Raw genomic sequence first — 20,674 nt, forward strand, 5'->3', positions numbered from 1 at the left:
CGTTACCATATGGTCACATCAAATTGTAAGTAATTGAGTCAACAAATCAAAAAAATTTGCTGAAGTTTTTTATTAAATTGGTTATTTTTCGTAACTATATAAAAAAAAAACAACAAATATTTAAAAAAAAAATACTTCGGACTTAATGGGTTGATTAAAAAACAATTATTTATAAAATATTTATTAATATTTATCCAATATATATAAAATAAAGTTCTTAAATTTTAACTTTAATTTCTATTTGCTTACCATATAATTATTTCGTCTTAAAATAATCTGTAAATTGGCAAAGTGATCCTCAATCAGCCCACTTCTAGCTTGCCTACCTCTATTAGTAGTTCTTTTACAATTTAAAGGGTTATTTTCACCCATATTATCATTGGCGTTGTCTTCACTTGGCCAATCATTTGGAATGTTATCATGCATGTCGATACAAATGTTATGCGGAACAGCACATGCAACTATTATTGCTTGTGCATTAATCAATTGTACTGTTAATCCTTTGCATAACACAGGAAACCTTCGTTTGAGAACACCAAAACATCTATATAAAATAATTAAAATTATTAAAATAAAATTATTTTCTTATGTGAATGGAATGGTAAAGGTAATGTCACATTTTAATAAAAATAACAATTGTATTTATAATTCTAATTAATTGCATAATTATAACAAAAATATTTAATAGTGATTTACCTTTCTATTACATTTCTTGTCCTGATGTGGCTTTCGTTGTACAACTGCTGGCTTTGTGTAGACGGGATCAGTCAGCAGAGGAGTCATAAGATAGGGCTGAACTTCGTAACTACTGTCACCTAGGAGGTATCCTTTTATGACTCCCATTTCAAATTTTCGTTTAACATTAGAGTTATCAAAAATGATTTAATCGTGGCATGCCCCTGGCCATCTAGCCACTATGTCCATAATTTTGAGCCATGGATTACATATACACTGTGTATTGATGGAAAAAAACCCTTTTCTATTACTAAACGTTTCTGCATTATATCCACCTATAAGTTATGACCCATAATGTTAAAAAAAAAACAGAAAGTTAATAATAACAGCAAATTTTGATAATATTTATACTTTATGGCTACCTGGTGATTGAATTTTTATGTGAGTGCAGTCCACGGCTCCAATCACTCAAGGAAATTTACTTTGATTATAAAAACCAGTGACTATCGCCCTAATATCAATATCATTAGAAGGGAATGAAATACATTTTGACCTCTGTCTGGCTATGGCTCTACATACTTAGTGTATATATAGACAGGTTGAGGATTAACTTGTAATATGCATATATTATTAAGAAATAATAATACGCATATTCCTGAGTCGTATAAGGAAAAACGTACTATTGCACACATAAACCTTAATGGGCGCCACGCGCGAATTTCAAACAACCACAACAACATCATCATTCAAATAAGACAATCAAGACCAAGGGCAACCACGTGATGAAACATCACTTGGATATGAAGATCAAGACCAAGGACAGCCACGTGTCGAAAACAACACAATTAAAACAGAATCAACAGAGTATATAAAGGCTCCGTTTCACCACCAACGGCAGACGTGTCCAGCTATCAGACTAAGCCCTTCTGAGTTTCGTCTTCGATATTGTTAGTGCACGAATTTATAATTTATATTTTGTATCTATGTCTGTTTCTGTATTTGTATTTATTAAAGTGTTTACAAGTGTTTAAATTAATTATTTAATCAAATTTATCCCGATCCAACAACATCATTACGATAGGTACCTGTTTTTATTGGGTACCACGTAACAGTGGCGCAGTCGGTACTTCGAACATCGTTCATTGGAATTTTGAGTCAATTTCATTAAAGAAAAATTGATCACTTTTCTTTGCGGAATCAACACTCAACTTCAATCAACACTCACTTACATCCTTTAAAATATAACAAATCAAGACTGTGTACACATTAAATCATACCAGGTTAACCTATTTTAATATTACATATGAGTTGTAATAAAATTATTATTGAAACTATTGAAAAATATTATTGAGAATTATTATTGAGATTTATTGAAAATCATTATTGAGATTTACTATTGAGATTTATTATTGAAAATTATTATTGAGATTTATTGAGAATTATTATTGAATGTATTACTGGTGTATGCAGCTTATATAATATATAAAATATATATTATCGAAAGATTTTATTATTGAGAAAGCTTATTATTGAAGAATTTATTGGATTTTATTGAGAATTATTATTGAATGTATTACTGGTGTATGCAGCTTATATAATATATAAAATATATATTATCGAAAGATTTTATTATTGAGAAAGCTTATTATTGAAGAATTTATTGCATTTTATTGAGAATTTTATTCAATTCTATTATTGAAACTTATTTATTATTATTGAAATCTCAAATTTATTATGTTAAACTAACATAAACAATATTACAACTCATATGTATGAAAACGACTATACTGATATTAGCGATACGTCTCCTCTAGAACTTGCAAATCTAGAGCAACCACCAACTAAAAACTCGACAGAAGGCACACCCAATTTAGACATAACACCAAACAACTTAAGCATAAAAGAGGAACAATTAAAAAGGGAGAATAGAATTAAAGAACTCGAAAAAAGTTTATTAATTAGTCCACCTCAAATAGTGACTAGGAGTAAAGGCCCGATAGAACCTCTATTTTTAAAAACACCTAAACGACAAAATAAAAAAATGACTAGCCCAACAGTCATATCAGAAATACCTACTACTATGGCAATAGACAAAGCTTTTAAATTTATTCCTTATTGTTCGGGAGAGGAAAACATAACCCAATTTATAAACGCTTGTGATATCGCCGTAAATTCTGTAGATTTAATTAATGTACCCTTACTTATACGTTACATATTAACTTAACTCTCGGGAAAACCAGCCGAATGTTTAAAATATAAAGATACCAGTAAATGGATATACATAAAAAAACATCTAGAAGAAGCATATGCTTCTCATTATTCTTCATCCGCGTTACAATTACAAATAAATTCAATTAAAATGAACGAAAACGAAAACGTTAAGTCATACACAGATAGGCTAGAAAAATTATACTACCAACTCGCGAATTTATATACAACAGGAAAAAACGAAAACGATGCAAAAGCAATAACAAAACAGTTAGCTGAGCAAACTCTAGCATTATACATAAAGGGATTTATCAAACCAATTAGAACCACATTACGTAGTAGAGACCCAAAAACACTTGAACAAGCAAAATCAATTGCTTTACAAGAAGAGCTCGATTTAGCAGAAGACATTGATAGAGATAACTTCATCACTAATTTAACACAAAAAAGCAAAACTAATTTAAATATACCTATTAATCAAAACTATAACAGTCATCCCGCACAACAACGAAATCATAATCAAAGAAACTTTAATCCACGATTTAATAACAATTTTAATAATCGCGAATTTTTTCCAAAAAACACGCAACAGCAACAATTTAATAACCATAATTATAATAATCAACCACCTCAATGCAATGAATTGATTAATACTAATAATAACAATAGGCCTCCCATACGAAGCGAAATAATAATGTGTTCTTATTGTGGCAAACGAGGTCATTCGATGGACGTTTGCTACTCTAGACAAAAAGACGCCGCACGTCAATATACTAATTCGGGAAATGCCAAACCGTACTCGCAACGCGCGCCGCGTACGGTACAACAAATTCAATGCGCGACCGAGAATTACAACGAAACACCGATAACGAACAATCAATACGAAACTGTTTTCACATCCTATCAACAATAATCGATAATCATATAAAATGTAAATCTAGCGCATGTAACATTGATGAATTACATCTCCTCGTCGATACTGGGGCAGATATTAATATCATTAAATTACAATTTTTAAAAAATGACTTATTCATCGACGAAACCAATAAAGTATACATACGCGGTATTAGTCAACAACTAATACATACAATAGGTCGAATAAATATTCCAATTATAATCAATAACGAAGAAATAAACGTAACATTCGAAGTCGTAGGACCACAATTTCCTTTATTAAAACACGGAATATTAGGAAAAGTATTTTTAATCGAATCTAAAGCAATAATAGATATCGCGAATAATACATTAGTCTTAACAAATCATGATAATAAAGAAACAATAAAAAATTGTTACACAATAAATGCACGTTCAGAGTCCATAATCAAAATCCCAATAAAAAACACAGAAGTACATAATAAATGCATTTTAATACAAAAACAAGAATTATCGCAAGATTTGCTCTGTAGCGAAAGTTTAACACACGTAAAAGACGGTTATGCCATAATTAGTATCTTAAATATATCCGAAGCAAATAAAAAATTTACAGATAACGAAATAAATAAATTAATATATAATAACGAAAATGATTACGAAATATTAACATTTAACATAGAAATGGATAACAATAACAGAATAGACAAAATAAAGAAACTAATAAAAGTAGATCACATGACGAAAAACGAAAAGGAGACTATAATAAATATATGCGAGAAATACTCCGACGTATTTTTTCTAGAAGGTGATAAATTAACATGTACTAATACTATAGAGCATTCAATTAAGTTAAAACCAGACGCTAAAAAACCAATACATCAGAGACAATTTAGGTTACCATTTTCTCAACAAACGGAAATAAATAGACAAATAAATAAAATGTTAGATAACGACATAATACAACCTTCATTAAGCGGATTTAATGCACCACTAATTCTAGTTAAGAAAAAACTAGATAACTCAGGTGTACAAAAATATAGAATAGTCGTCGATTTTAGAAAATTAAACGACGCTACCATAGACGAAGTATTTCCACTACCAAATATTAATGAAATTTTAGATAGACTAGGTAATTGTACAATGTTTTCTGTTATTGATTTAACACAAGGATTTTACCAAATACCTCTTTCACAAGACTCACGCGAATTTACAGCCTTTAGTACGCTTGAAGGTCACTGGGAATTCAAAAGAATGACAATGGGAATGAAACAAAGTCCCGCAATTTTCCAAAAATTAATGACCAACGTTCTTTCAGGTCTAACACCACTTAAAGTAATGGTTTACCTAGATGACATTCTAATATTTTCAAGATCTTTAAACGAACACGCAAATAAGTTATCAGAAGTTTTTAGTAGACTCAAATCACATAATTTAAAAATCGAACCACACAAATGTAATTTTCTAAAACGGGAAATCTTATATCTCGGTCATAAAATAACAAGTGAGGGAATTAAACCCGACGAAACAAAAATTCAAGCTGTACTTAATTATCCTCCTCCAAAAACCGTAAAACAAATTAAATCATTTCTTGGCTTAAGTGGGTACTATCGGAAATTCATACAAAATTATAGCGCTATCGCTAAACCGTTAACAACATTATTATGCAAAGACGTAAAATTTAATTGGACTGAAGAATGCCAAAGGTCATTCGATACGCTCCGAACAGCACTTTGTAAACATCCAATATTAAAATACCCAGATTTCGAAAAGAAATTTTATCTCACTACTGACGCATCAGGTAAAGCACTCGGTGCTATCTTATCACAAATACACGATGGAAAAGACTTCCCCGTAGGCTATGCGAGTAGAACATTAAATAAAGCTGAAAGTAACTACTCTACTATAGAGACTGAACTTTTAGGAATTATTTTTGGAGTTAAATTTTTTAAACATTATTTACTAGATACTCATTTCATTATCATAACTGATCACCAACCATTAGTTTATTTAATGAACTTGAAAAATCCTTTATCTAGATTAGCCAGATGGAAATATTATTTGTTAGAATACAATTTTTCCATACAATACAAAGCAGGCTCTACCAACAAAGCTGACGCTCTTACTAGAATGTATACAATAAATGAAATCATAGAAAATACGTATGAAAACTTTATTAAAGACATAAGTACTAAATTAATCACTAATAATAATATAAAAGAAACATCAGAAAATTTATTGGATACTAATCCTGAGTATCACATTGTTTCCGAAATTTCTAAACATTATAATTTTAAAGAAGGAATCAATTATAAGATCAAACAAAAATTCGGAATAAATCAATCACTCCCAGACAGTAAATTAATTGGCGATATACGTTACTTTAAAAACAACGACCGATTTATAATATTTATAATAACAAAAAACAGAGATAAACAACCAACATCATATGAAAACATATATGTTGCGCTTATAAATCTAAAACGCTTCTGTATAGATAACAACATAAATAAACTCGTAATGAATAAACTAGGTCAATCAGACAGTTTAAAATACGATACAATCAGAGCTATGATACGATATATATTCCGTAAAACAGCTATCGAGATAAACATATGCGCTTATGATAATTATACCCAAGAACAAAAATTAGACATACTTAATCAATTTCATTATTCACTAATAGGAGGGCATCTCGGAATTAACAAAACATTAAAACGAATTAAACATAATTATAATTGGCTAGGAATGCGGAAAGACGTAGAAGAATTTATAAAAAATTGTGAATCATGCCAGAAAAATAAAATCTCCAATAAACACACGCGACAGCCACTTGCCATAACAAGTACCGCATCAAGGCCGTTCGAGAAAATATTTTTAGATATAGTAGGTCCATTAACTCCTACTTTTTCTGGAAATAATTATATACTTACTATGATGTGCGATCTCACTAAATATTCTATCGGAACACCAATACCTAATCATACTGCAAACACTGTAGCAGAAGCATTTGTTACACATTTTATAACACATTATACACATTTTACAACACACTCTATACCTAACGAAATTTTAACAGATCAAGGCACAGAATTTTTAAGTAAAACTTTCACAGAAGTATGCAAATTATTAAAAATAAAAAAATTACACACTAGCCCATTTCGACCACAATCCAACGGAACTTTAGAACGAAGTCACCGAACGTTAGGTGAATATTTAAGACATTATGTTGACAAAAAACTAGATAACTGGGATATATTATTACCCTACGCATTCTTTGTTTATAATTCTACGGAACATTCAGTAACCAAATATCAGCCATATGAATTAGTTTACGGGAAAAGATTAGAAATTCCTATTAAATTAAAATTGGAACCTGAACCACGTTATAACTATGACGATTACATATACGAAATAAAACAAAATATGCAAGAAGCACATAAAATTGCGCGAGAACGATTAATTAATAATAAACATAAAACGAAAGAGCGTTATGATCTAAAAGAAAATCCATTAGACATAAACGTAGGCGATTTTATATTATTAAAACAAAACGCACATAGAACTAAACTAGAATCACTTTGGCTAGGACCATACGAAGTACTAGATATTATAAATGAACATAACATTATTATTAAAAAAGGACGTAAATCTATTACAGTCCATAAAAATAACGTAAAAATATATCACAATAATTAAAAAAAAAAAAAAAAAAAAAAAAAAACAAGGAAAGAAAAAAGAGAAAAAAAAATAATAATAATAATAATAACCATTAAATAACAGTATAGTTGTAGTTCATAGTATAAGTTGTAATTAACAAAAATTTATAATGTATAATTCAACAAATATTAATCAACCAAACATTGTAAAATATTTCCAACCCATTGTAAACCAGTTGTAAGGGTGGAAACTTAAACCTTGTAAAATTTAGTAAATACTAATTTTGTAAATTGTATCCCGAAAATTGAATTGTAAGAAACAACATAACATTTTTGTCGTTTCACCCCAAAATTGTTTCTTTAGCGGCGAGGTGTAATATGCATATATTATTAAGAAATAATAATACGCATATTCCTGAGTCGTATAAGGAAAAACGTACTATTGCACACATAAACCTTAATGGGCGCCACGCGCGAATTTCAAACAACCACAACAACATCATCATTCGAATAAGACAATCAAGACCAAGGGCAACCACGTGATGAAACATCACTTGGATATGAAGATCAAGACCAAGGACAGCCACGTGTCGAAAACAACACAATTAAAACAGAATCAACAGAGTATATAAAGGCTCCGTTTCACCACCAACGGCAGACGTGTCCAGCTATCAGACCAAGCCCTTCTGAGTTTCGTCTTCGATATTGTTAGTGCACGAATTTATAATTTATATTTTGTATCTATGTCTGTTTCTGTATTTGTATTTATTAAAGTGTTTACAAGTGTTTAAATTAATTATTTAATCAAATTTACCCTGATCCAACAACATCATTACGATAGGTACCTGTTTTTATTGGGTACCACGTAACAAACTGATCCCAGTAAAGTCAGCAATAGTCAATAAGAATGAGCCCATAGCAATATACCTTAACATCATATAAAATTTACATGGAGGTAATATTGCCCTGTTCCTGAAACAATATAACAATATATAAGGAAATGAAGCAACAAAGATTTTTATTATATTGTTTTCCATCCAATAACTATTTTTAACTGTAATTAAAAGGTACTGTAGGAACTTACCTTTGAGACGGAAGGGATATTTCTTTTTCTATCAATCTCAATATTGTGGAAAATTTTGCTTTTGAAATTCGAAAACGATTTATGAATTCATGATCATCATATAATTCTAAGTAATTGACCATTTCGTAAAAGATTCGCGGCCTTCGTTGCATCGCAATAATGATGTCGTCGTTATCGCTCACACTCTCGTCATCAAATAATATTCTACGATACATTATAATAGTATCTTCACAGGCAGAAAAATTGTATGCGAAAACGAAATATTCAAATACGACACACAATAATCATTTTTGAAAGCAAAAAATATGTTAACAGTGATAACACGTTTTAATATTGTTGTTTGAACTAAAAGTTATCTCTTAACACTCAAAAATATTAGGAGTTAAAATCTGGAGTTAAGATTTTCGATAACTTGATGTTACCCCTTAACTCTAAGTCGTGAAATTATTTTTTTGAATTAACCTTGAGTTATTGGTAACTTGCACTTTAGCTCTTGTTGGTGAAACCGGACCTAAATAATTGACATTTGTCCAACTGATCTAGTATTTCAGTGATATTAGAAAGTGGATGAAATTCATTTAATGTTACTTTATTTAAAGATCGAAAATCTACAACTATTCTATACTTTTGTTTTCCCGTTGTATCTATCTTTTTAGCTACTAATAAAAGTGGTGAGTTCCAAGGACTTCGAGAAGGTTCGATAATTCCGTTTAAATTCATTTGTTTAATTTGATTTGCTATTTCTTCTTGGTGTGCGTGTGGTAATCTGTATAGTCGTTTATAAATCGGTGTTTGGTTATCATTTAATTTAATTTCATGCATTGCGGCATGCGTACAAGTTAATTTATCTCCCTCTAAATGAAATATTTCAAAATATTGTTCGCAAATTTTATTTATGGATTGTCTTTCCTCATCGTTCATATGGTCAGATCTTATCTGTTATTTTATACGAAGTATCCGGTCGTTATTATTACGGTTTTCATTATCAGTGTTAAATTTATATATATATTATATTCAGATGATTCATCATACTCTATTTTATTTAAATCATTTAATTTAATTATTTGTTTATCTTCGGAAATATTTAATATGCTCACTACAATTTTACCATTTTTTACTGTCCCTATTACATTACTACAATATACATCCTTGATAAATTCTTGTTTATGCAAAATTATATTTTTATTCTCTATACTTTTATCTAATATCGGTAATTCTACAATAGTTTCTGTTCTCGGATTTAGTGAAATATATTCTATATTATTATTTTTATTCGCAATCTCACTTTCGTTATTAATAATCATTGTTTTATTACATATGTCAATTATCGCTTTATTCTCGGATAAAAATCTATGACCTAATTTACCGTCCTTTGGTATATTCTGCTTTTACTACATTAAATTATACATGAAACTTATCATTATTAATTCCTATTACTAAATGTATAGTTCCTATCGTTTCAGTTGTTGTTTCATTTATTCCTTTTAAATAAAATTTATTATTTTCATTTGTTATTAAATCTTTTTTTAAATTTATTTATTTTTATAACATTTACATCGCTACCCGTATCTATAAGTAACTCTAAAGTTTTCGTATTACTAAATTCAGAAGTGCATATTATATGATTTTCCGTCATTATTGATATAACATGGAAGCAGTTTCGGTTTGCTCCGCGGTCGATATATGATTTATCGTACGTGTACCGCGTACCGCGCACGATTCGCTCGCGTTTTCCGAATTTACGTTATTATCATCGTTATTAATATTATTCTGGCTATCGTTAAACATTTTTTTATAGCATTCATTTATATTATGTCCGTTGTTATTATAATATTCACATGAAATACACCTCATATTATAACTAGTAGATGGTCGTGTAAAATTATTCTGATTAGGTGGTCGAGTATTCTGCATAAAGTTACGTTTATTTGTGCACTGGTTAGCGAAATGATTTCCGTTGCAAATATAACATTTTATCGGTCTTTGCGGCTGATTTATATTATTATTATTACTATTATTAAAATTTGGTCTCGCGAAATTATTATTTGGATTTGTGTTATTTCTAAAATTTGATTATTAAAATTATTTCTGAAATTTGTTCTTTGTGTGTTATTATTATTATTATTAAATATTAGTGGTGGGCAACGATATAATTTTTTGTATCGATATCGTTCAGATTTTTCCGATATTGTATCGCGATATCGTTATTTCTACGATATCGATATCGTATCGTAAATATAATTTTATGTTTACCTAAACGTCCTAAACAATTAAAAAAATTTTTTTTGTATTAATTTAATCATTTAACTAAATTTATATCACACTAAGGAATTTACTTTATTAAGCTAATTAATATTTATTATTGGTACACCAACATCGTACACATTTAACATTACATACTTATTATTTATTAATTATTTATAATAAACTATTTATTAAACATTTGTTTTACCTAGTTAATTACTAGTTACATACTAACAATTAAATAACTTCTCCTTAAATGTGTTCAAAGTTCAAACCCGATAGCTGCATCCTAGAAAATAAATTCATAATTATTTTAATAATTTAATATTATCTTGAATTTAAATTTAAAAAATTTAAATGTATGTTCTTACCAAAGTGTGGTCTGATGTCTTTGTGGATTTATAACAAGAGTTTAAAAAGAGAAGATTGTTAACTCGGTCTGGAGATAGACTACTTCTTTTCTTTGAAGTTATATTGCCAGCCTCACTAAACAGACGTTCACATGGGACACTAGTCGCGATTATCGACAAGTATTTTTTTGCTAATTTTGAGACTTCTGGATATAAATTTGAATTTTCTTTCCACCATTTAAGTGGATCTTCATCTCGATGACATTTTGTAGTCATATTCTTGTAGTTTTGTAGTTGCCTTGATGCTGTCATCAGAGTTTCAAAACCAATCGAATATTCGTCTTCATCATCGCTATCAGCCATTAATGAACGCATTTTTTTGGGAGGTGGATTATCTTCATCCGAGCTAATAACATTTTCTATTTCATTTGCTTTATTTTGATCATTTATAATTTCCTGGCTCTGTGGATTCATTTCACAAATTTCAGTTTCAAGTTCTTCCCAAATCAAAGTTTTTTGCTCATCGGATATGAATTTTAGTTCGTGAAATCTAGGGTCTAACGCAGCTGCTTTAGATAAAACTGGGCTCATCATTTCTCGTCTAATTTTCAAGTCTTGTAGTATACTCAATTTAACTGTCTTTATAAATTTAGAATCGGTTTCACACGTTTGAATTGTATTAAGAAGACTTTTAATCAAACGGTTTGCTACGGAAGCCGTTACGTATTTGTCTCCGCCGAGTGTATTAGTTACAGATTTAAAAGGCTCTAAAACTTTAACCAAATCTTTTAAATTTTGTACTTCTGCTGATTTAATGAACCATTCGTCAGTTTTCTTATTTTTAGATATGACGAAATTGATTGAGTATCTATGTTTTATTACACTTTCTATCATATTGCATGTAGAGTTCCATCTTGTGACACAATCTTGCACTAATTTATTTTGTGGTTCTCCATATTTAACTTGTTCCTTTTCTAATTCACTTTGAGCTGACGAACTTATATTAAAGTATCCAACTATCTTTCTTAACTTATTAATCAATTCCTTGGTAACATCATTTTTAAGACCAGCATTTACAGATAGTTGAATTGAATGAGCTGTGCACCTTACCAGATTAAATTTATCCATGTCATTAATCGCTTTAACCATATTCGCAGCATTATCACAAACAAAAGCCACTACTTTATTTTCAATATCTCAGGTTTTAAGAACGGATTTTAAATTGCTTACTATATTTATAGAAGTGTGTGATTCAGGTACTTCGATGACTTCCAAAACTCGTGAATGTAAGGACCAGCTGTCAATAAAATGACAAGTTACACCTAAATAACTGTTATTTGAATCGGAAGTCCAAAAATCGATGGTCAAACTAATATAAGAAATATTTGATAAATACTTCTTAAAATTATCCCTTTCCAAAAGTGCTGCATGATCAATTAACCGTGATATTGTTCGTCTACTAGGTGCATTGTACTCGGGAATACCTAAATCCAAAAATTCACGAAAGCCTTCTCCTTCTACTAAACTCAAGGGCCTTAGATCTTTAACGATAAACTGAATCAAACCCTTTGTAAGTTCCTTGTTTCTTTTACTGTTCAGAGGTAATTTCGCTGTTGGTCCTTTGAAATATGTCGCAATACTGCTAGTGTTATTTTTTGGTTTCACACTTAAACACTGTTGTAAATGTGAATTTAAATTTGATGTATTTCCACTATAAGCAATTGAACTCTTACATGCTCGACAGAATACTTTTTTTTATCTATTATAATACCACTATCATTTATTTTAAAACCAAATGTTTTCCGAATTTCACTCCTAGCCCCAGGTAGAGGCACCAATTTCAGTTCACTCATCACTAAAAATAATGTTGTAATAATTATTTGAAATTAATAAATATCACTGTACTATATCACAATAAAATAATTGTCACTGTACGATAAATGTCAGAAATGTTCGAAAAATGTTCGCACCGACGACACAAATTACACTGTGTGTATTACGGAAAAATCTTAACGATATCTATACACAAAATTATATCGTTGCCCAACACTAGCTAATAGCTATACCGTGTTCCTCTTAAAAGTCAGCAAAATATTCCTTTTTAGATAACATTATAATGGATTATTATTAGTGTACAACAATTGACATTTCACCGGAATACGAGCACCAAACGTTATCAGCTGACAGCTATTATTATTTATTATAGTTTTAAACCTACAAATAGTAAATAGTATTTACTAAATACCATGTATTTTTCTTGAAAAACATTATTTTCGATATCGCGATATATCATCCAATTATAGAACGATATCGGTGTCGAAAATGTGTCACGATATCGATATCGTATCGAATTATCGATATCGTTGCCCACCACTATTAAATATCCTAAAATTATTCTGATTGTTTGCTTTAGATGAATTATTATTAAAATTTCGATTTTTATTCGGATTTTGGTTAAATTCAGAACTAGACTTATATTCGATTTCTTCTGAACGCGCTAACTGTTTAGCTTCCTCCAACGTACTTGGATTCCTCGCTTTTAAAATGGTGCGTATCGGACCTATTAACCCTTTTATGTATACTTATACTACTAAAGTTTGTTCTTTTATTGTATCGTGAATAATGCTAGCCTCTTTTTATCTTTATTTGCTGTGCTCATATCACTTAACTTATAAAATAATTTTTCTACGCGATTTGTATAAGTATTTACGTTTTCCCCCTGAAGCATTTTAATAGAATTTAATTCTATTTGTAAAGCTGAAGCGGAGTGTTGTGCCTCAAACGTGTCGGTTAAATATTTTTTTATGTTTTTCCATTTAGTCGTATCTTTATATTTAATCGCACTTAATTTAGTTGTTATATATTTTATTAAAATCGGTACATTTTTCTTTTCTACTGACTCTATAGCTAAATCACATGCCTGAATAAACTGATAAACGTCATCTTCTCCAGTACTTTTTGGTATTAATTTAACTGCCTCTTCCAATTTTAGTGTTACTATATCGCTATTCATTTTCCTTCTAGGTTTTACTTCAAATTTTAGTTCCTCAAATTCAGTGTTACGATTACTTCGAGTTCTATGATGCTCGCTTTATGTTCCTGCGTTTAATAATTTTTTAGTGTGTTCGTCAATATTTTCTTATTTTACAAAACTTTTGTCAAGATCTTCTACACTACCTTCACTTTCAATTTTTTCCCTATACACCGAATTAGCTACTTTCGATGAAGACGAGTCCGGACTGCTATACTTACTCATAAAAATTCTTTACCCATTAACTTTTAATTCTCAATAAATTCAATTATAATAATCTCAGTAATTCAACAATAATAATCTCTTTAAATAATTTTTAATAATATTCCCTTTGTAATAACTCTAACAAAATAATATTTTTCCCTACCGTATTGAGTCACCAGCGCCTGATAAACTCAACAAATTTCACAATAATAATTCTCTATATAAACTCAATATAATTTCAATATAACTTCAATATAATCTCAATATAATCTCAATGTAATCTCAATATAATCTTGAGATCCCCTTTAATAATTCAATAATAATTCTCAATAATAATGTGGGTATGTTTAGTTAGAATTTTTAGGTGTCAATGGTTTTTTATGAACTTAGAATGTTTTCGTTTCTTTTTATAAAATTGTATCTTAAAATAATATAGTTGTTACAAAATGTATGCTTACAAGCAATTGTTGATTGAAGACATGTTGTTGACTGAATGATCCGGTGGAATATCAATGGATAATTAATATAATGGATCAATAATAATTCAATGGAAGTTGAGAAGTTGAAGGACTGCAGGTTATTCAGCTCCTCAGTGGTTCCGACGTGGAATTGCCTTCTATTGAATATACTACCGACTGCGCCAATTTTTGTTACGTGTCAACCGTTAGATCCGTGATTTCAATGCTAACGTCTCAGTCAACGCTTGGATGTAGGTGTAGTAAAGAATAATTAAGACTCTTTATAATAATTTAATTTATTAAACTTATAAAATTATTCTAACTACAATTTTGTAAATATTCTAAGTCCAAATAATTTGGATTGTAGACATTATTCTAAGTCCTAACAATTATGACTTATAAAAATAGTGTGAAATATTTCTAAGTCCGGACCATGACATACACTGACGTGAAGGTGCTCAGTGCAGCATAGCCAAAACTCGTCTGAATTAGTGATGGGCGTAATTGAGATATATAATCGAGATATCTCGATTATGAAAATAATAATTCGATTATAAAACTGTACGCGAAACCTCAATGGTCAGAGGTAATCCGACGGCTTCGCCACAACCGAAATAAACCCGACTACAACGTCAATCCGCAAAAAAGGAATGAGGGACAGAGGTAGCATCAAATTAAGTCAAGGACATAAATTATGATACCGTTAATTTATATTCAAAGTAAATATCCCATAATAATAATAATATTTACACACTTGATGGGCGCCCAAGAATTAAAATACTCAAATGAACATATAACTTATCAATTATACGAATAATAATAATAATTATAATAAAGATATGAGTAAAAAAGAAATTAACAATAATTATTGTGAACAATACACGAGTCAGGTCACGCTACGTGTCACCGGTTTCGATCATAAATACCTCGATCGGTCTGAGTAGTTGCGCACACGCGACCGTGCACACAACACGTGCGACAGCCACCAAGACCGACAGATGTTGACGACTTCGGAAGCTCACTGGACGCGACCAACCTCGACGACGATGACACTGCCGATGGCTTGAATGGCGATGTGGAAAGGACAAGCCACGCACACGAAGATGACGGACCACGGCAAAAGGGATAATACGCTTGGCGGTGATACGCACGACGGTAAAGGAAAAGTCACACATCCGGCGGTAACATACATGGCGGCAAAGGAAAAGTCACACACCCGGCGGTAACATGCACGACAGCAAAAGAAAAGTCACACATCCGGCGGTAACATGCACAACGGCAAAGGCAAAGAAGTTACACGCCCGGCGGGAATACGTACCACCAGCTCGCTCGGTTGCAAGTGTCGCCCCGGAGCGTGATGCTAACACGACGAAGAGCGCCGAACGAAAGTTCGCGAACATTCCATAATCGGCACGCTATCGGGGGGAACCGGTTCTCATGACCAGACACAAACACAATAGCTTGTTCGAACAATAACAGAGATATTATTTTGACAAATATCTCGATTATCAAAATAATCGATTATAAACTCGAGAGATTATTTTGAGTGATATCTCGTTTATTTTAAAAATAATCAATACTTGAACTCGAAAAGTATATCGTATGAAAATACATTTCATATGATTTTCATGGAACGAAGGATGGAGGGAGGAATACTATTTTTAATCTTCATAATCGAATAAGACTATGATAACACGAAGCGAATAAAGACGGGTATGAGACTAAAAGACATAATGAAAGCATTTCGATTTCAAATGTGAAAAGAGTTCATAATTTTTCCCACTCATATCCGAACATGTTTCGACCGGCACGCAAATCGATTAATATTCATTGTCTATCTAAGTCATTATATATGACTAACGAATAGCTTTCTATTTCTTAATGATTCTTTAATATCTAAGTTTATTATCGAATAATCGACCGTTAGCATTTACACGTGCAGACATTGACAAATCTGGAAATTACTATTAGATGATCAGATGTTATTGTGTTAATAATTTGAATATATACTTAATAACATTTTAAATAATTTTGTATATGAATATATATATATATATACAAGTATGTATGTATGTATCATGTGTAATCATTTTAAAATAATATATTTGTAAAGTCTTAGATATTATTATTTTACTTCGGTTAAATACTAATACTTAGTGTGGTAAAAGGGGAGGTGTTATTGTATGTTAATGAAATTATCATTTATATAATGACGGGAAGTATAAGGATGGGTGTGATGAAGAATAAGACTTGAAAATTTTCCAATGAAGAAATATGAAGGGGGTATACAGTGCGTCCTGTTTTAAATGTACCACTAAATATCTCAGCCCGATAATCTTAGATTGAAATACGGTTTGCTGCAATAGCTCAGGGGTACTGAAGTACACATTTAAGGATAAATTTCAAATTTTTAACACTTGTAGTATGCGCATGCGCAATACAAATTATTTTTTTAAAATTGCAACACCTATTTTTGTCACCGGATATGGATAGATTATTTTATTCTAAGTAATTTTGATCCATTGACCATAGTTGTAAACCTAAAATTGAATGAATTACAGCTTTTTGAAATTTTTAAATAATTAAATTTTTTCGATTTTACCAAAAACATTACACGCTTGAATTGAGTGATTTTTTCATAGACTTTAATTAAGAATGAGAAATAGGAAATTAAATAAAAATTACTCCGTTACATTGTTTTGACTTATGTTTATTTTTTTTATCTGATAAAAGGTTCAAAATTTCCTCCGTTTTTTTCTTAACACAATTCCAGTCGACGACTCACTTCTCTATAGGTTGCTGCCAAAATTTGTTCTTTTGTTAATTGTCTGCACGCTACCGTTATTTTATTTTTTAAATCCTGTAAGCTTGGTGGTGGATCAGGTCTCATGTGGTTAAAAATCACATGAATCTTGAAGACCATAGAAAGTGTTTGTTTGGAGAAGCTGGAGTGGAATTGTACAGGGAGAATGTATCGATACGATCTTTTAACCATCAGCTCATGACGATAAGCACTAAAAAATTGACATACAACAGCTATGATGACAAGAAGCATACGTTGGAAGATAAAGTTCATACGCTTGCCCACGGACATTATAGAATAGTGTAAGTTTTGAAATAATTATAATTTTAAATTATTATACAAATAATATTTATAATTTTATAGAGATGCAGAGTTGGCTGATATGATGTCTGATACTGGATATTAGGATTTGTACAAACTTGATATATATATATAATATCACGCAAATAATTTTTATATATTCATGTAAATAATTTTATGTTTATATTGTGAATAATATTACTCGCAACCTATAATTATGTATTGACAATTTTAGGATACCTAAATTAGCGTGAAAAATAAAAAACCAATGTTAAAATATTATTAAGTTTATTAAATACAATAACATTTTATAAGAATTATTTATAAACCATTTCCTTATGGCAAATACTTTGTTAAATGTACATTGTTTAGGATTATATTCCATATAAAAAATACAGCAAGGTAAAGTTTCGTCATCACATATTTGATCCATACGAAGACAGCCCAAGTCTTCAATGTTGATGAGTGCGATGTGAGGTATATACTCCACGAGAACTTGTTTTTTTTGTTCACCTTTGACGTAAATGCAGGTGAACTTTAATGAATTCAATATTCTTCTGACTTCTTTATACTCAATGTCACCGTATTCTATAGATAGTTGATGATAATTACGTCCCAGCCTCTTATTGGTTTTACGACTTTTATTATCCTGCATTGATTTTGAGTATTTAAAATCCAATGATGAACTGCATGTGTATCTACGCATATTACAGACATTTCTTTAATCATGTATTTATTATTGACTCCGAGAACGCATTGAATATCTAAAATTGCCGACATTGTACTTCAGGTAAATAATTGAAACTGCCTCGTTAAAAATTATTTCTATTTTTTCTAACTATTATGTGCGTCATCAAAATCCAGCTACTTGACAAACATTCGATTACCCCTTTTACGTATTTTTTTCTCGAATAAATATTTGTCAGGATGATTTGTTTTGCTTATTTCGTCGGAATAAAAACAGTATTTTCGAATACGAGTTAGAGACTTCAACTCCAGTTTTCGATTTTAACGGAAACGCGCAAGCAAATTTTGTATAACAGTCTATAACACATAGAATATATTTATAACATTTATTCTGTCTTGAATACGGAATCATTTCCATTAAATCGGCTTGCCATAAATCGTTTTTACCGTAAATATTAACTGCACATCTGTTAAAGTTTTTCCTCACTGGACGATGAAGTTCACGTGCAATATCTCGCTTAACAGACATCTGGTATTCTTTTTATTATCCCCGCTTCTTTCAGCTCTTCGAAAATCGATAATATTTCATTAGAAACACCGGTATTTCCTACTCCTTAAGAGGCTAAGAGCAAACGTAGTTTATCGACAAGTTCGTTTGGCTCGTCCCAATAAACTAAATTGTGTTTTTGAAGTTGTACACTATTATAGCCCTTTCCAGAAGGAAATAATTTATTTACGATGCATATATACTTAAATCCACCTTTTTTAATTCGTTGTCCATCTTGTGTTAAATGTGCTGATGTTTGAATTAATATCGATTTATAAGTTTTTAAATCCCGTTCAGTATATAGTAAGTAACAGTAAGTAGGAAATCTCGCAAACAATAAACCAATTAAACCACTTGTTAATGGGTAGGAAGAATTCTTAATAATTAACGTATTTTCTATAAATTTGATTTCTTTATTGCCTAAAACAATACTACTATTGGTCAACTTCCTCGGACCATACACTTTATCTCTTTCATTTGATTGTAACCATAACTCAATGTTTTCTGTAGACTTGTCTTCGATTGGAGAATTAATCGTCAGAGTAAATGATAAAGAAAAATTGAAATTATTAAAAGTCTTGGACTTTCGTGAACCGTTGTCGTGTGCTTTTAGGAACTGGAACCTCTGTGAGTACCCTGTTTTACCTCAAATTACTTCGCATTCGTGGACGGTGAAATCTAGCAGTTTGTTGGAAAAACCTAGATTTGTTGTAATTTGGTTTCAAACAGATCGGAAAAATAATCTGCTAAATCATTCTGCGTATTTCGATCACTGTTACCTGAAAAACCTCAAAGTTTACTTGAACTCTGAAGTGTACCCGTATGAAGATTTCCATGCAGATTTCTCAAATAACCAAATTTCAATAATATACAAGGCGTATACGTACATAGATATGATTCGAATTATAAGTTTGAAATTATCGCTCGGATCGAATCCAATCTTTAAGAATTTACTACCGACAAAGTCAATTCCAAACATACTTGAATCAATTAGTTCGTTAGGTTTCATGGGTGCAACGTACATGTACTATGATTTCTTGAATATGGCAGCATTACTCTGTAATGATCCGGCCATTGCAAATAAAAAAAAACACACTACCGACTTGAAAATTAACACTATGAACTCAACGCATCGACTGATATTGGTATAGACCCCAACAGTAAGTCAATGACTTCAGATTCGGTTATTGTGGAGAGGGAAAGGTCTTTTTAATTATTACAAAATCAACAATATTAATTTTTTCTCGGAAATATAACGTGTGTGAGAACTTGATGTTTTTTCTCAGAAATATTATCAGGTGAAGACATGATATTTCGTGTAATTTGATATACATATTGCATTTTGTTCACAGGAAAATGGCATATTCTTTTGAATAATAATCACATTTTTTTTTATCGGAAATATTGACGAAGAGAGATATGGCTAATTACACGTAATTTGATATAGATATTCTAAATTATAGAAACATTTCCCTGCCACCTCCACTTTTGAATTTTGAAACAAAACCAAGAGCTTTTTTTTGTGCATTATTTGTGCTTTTTTGTGCTGAAAGT

General features: G+C 30.5%; 2 protein-coding genes and 2 pseudogenes across 2 annotated transcripts; 1 reads left to right on the top strand and 3 right to left on the bottom strand.

Moving 5' to 3' along the window:
• Positions 1-279: 279 nt before the first annotated feature.
• On the bottom strand, positions 280-8,711 carry LOC112683757 (annotated as a pseudogene).
• Positions 8,712-11,002: 2,291 nt separating this feature from the next.
• LOC112683760 (zinc finger BED domain-containing protein 1-like) lies at positions 11,003-12,239 on the bottom strand. Its single transcript, XM_025554920.1, has 2 exons — positions 11,112-12,239; positions 11,003-11,029 (listed from the first exon to the last, which is right to left on the bottom strand). Exons 1-2 carry the CDS (start codon positions 12,237-12,239, stop codon positions 11,003-11,005), a joined length of 1,155 nt encoding a protein of 384 aa, XP_025410705.1.
• Positions 12,240-12,287: 48 nt separating this feature from the next.
• LOC112683762 lies at positions 12,288-14,103 on the bottom strand (annotated as a pseudogene).
• A 1,907-nt stretch (positions 14,104-16,010) lies between these two features.
• Positions 16,011-18,031, top strand: LOC112683763. The gene is made up of 3 exons (XM_025554921.1): positions 16,011-16,171; positions 17,667-17,888; positions 17,950-18,031. Exons 1-3 carry the CDS (start codon positions 16,011-16,013, stop codon positions 17,990-17,992), a joined length of 426 nt encoding a protein of 141 aa, XP_025410706.1. The 3' UTR covers positions 17,993-18,031.
• The last annotated feature ends 2,643 nt before the right edge of the window (positions 18,032-20,674 follow it).

Source organism: Sipha flava, unplaced genomic scaffold (assembly GCF_003268045.1).
Source record: "Sipha flava isolate LNK unplaced genomic scaffold, YSA_version1 235_pilon_pilon, whole genome shotgun sequence".
NCBI lineage: Eukaryota > Metazoa > Arthropoda > Insecta > Hemiptera > Aphididae > Sipha > Sipha flava.

Bases quoted from the DNA above. Each gene is read 5' to 3' on its own strand.
- LOC112683760 (XM_025554920.1), bottom strand. From the start codon at position 12,239: ATGGTTAAAGCGATTAATGACATGGATAAATTTAATCTGGTAAGGTGC. The intron at 11,030-11,111 runs GTAAGAACATAC...TTTATTTTCTAG, and splicing joins AGACATCAGACCACACTTTG to GATGCAGCTATCGGGTTTGA.
- LOC112683763 (XM_025554921.1), top strand. From the start codon at position 16,011: ATGCACGACAGCAAAAGAAAAGTCACACATCCGGCGGTAACATGCACA. The intron at 16,172-17,666 runs GTTCGCGAACAT...GTGGTGGATCAG, and splicing joins ACGAAGAGCGCCGAACGAAA to GTCTCATGTGGTTAAAAATC. The intron at 17,889-17,949 runs GTAAGTTTTGAA...ATAATTTTATAG, and splicing joins CACGGACATTATAGAATAGT to AGATGCAGAGTTGGCTGATA.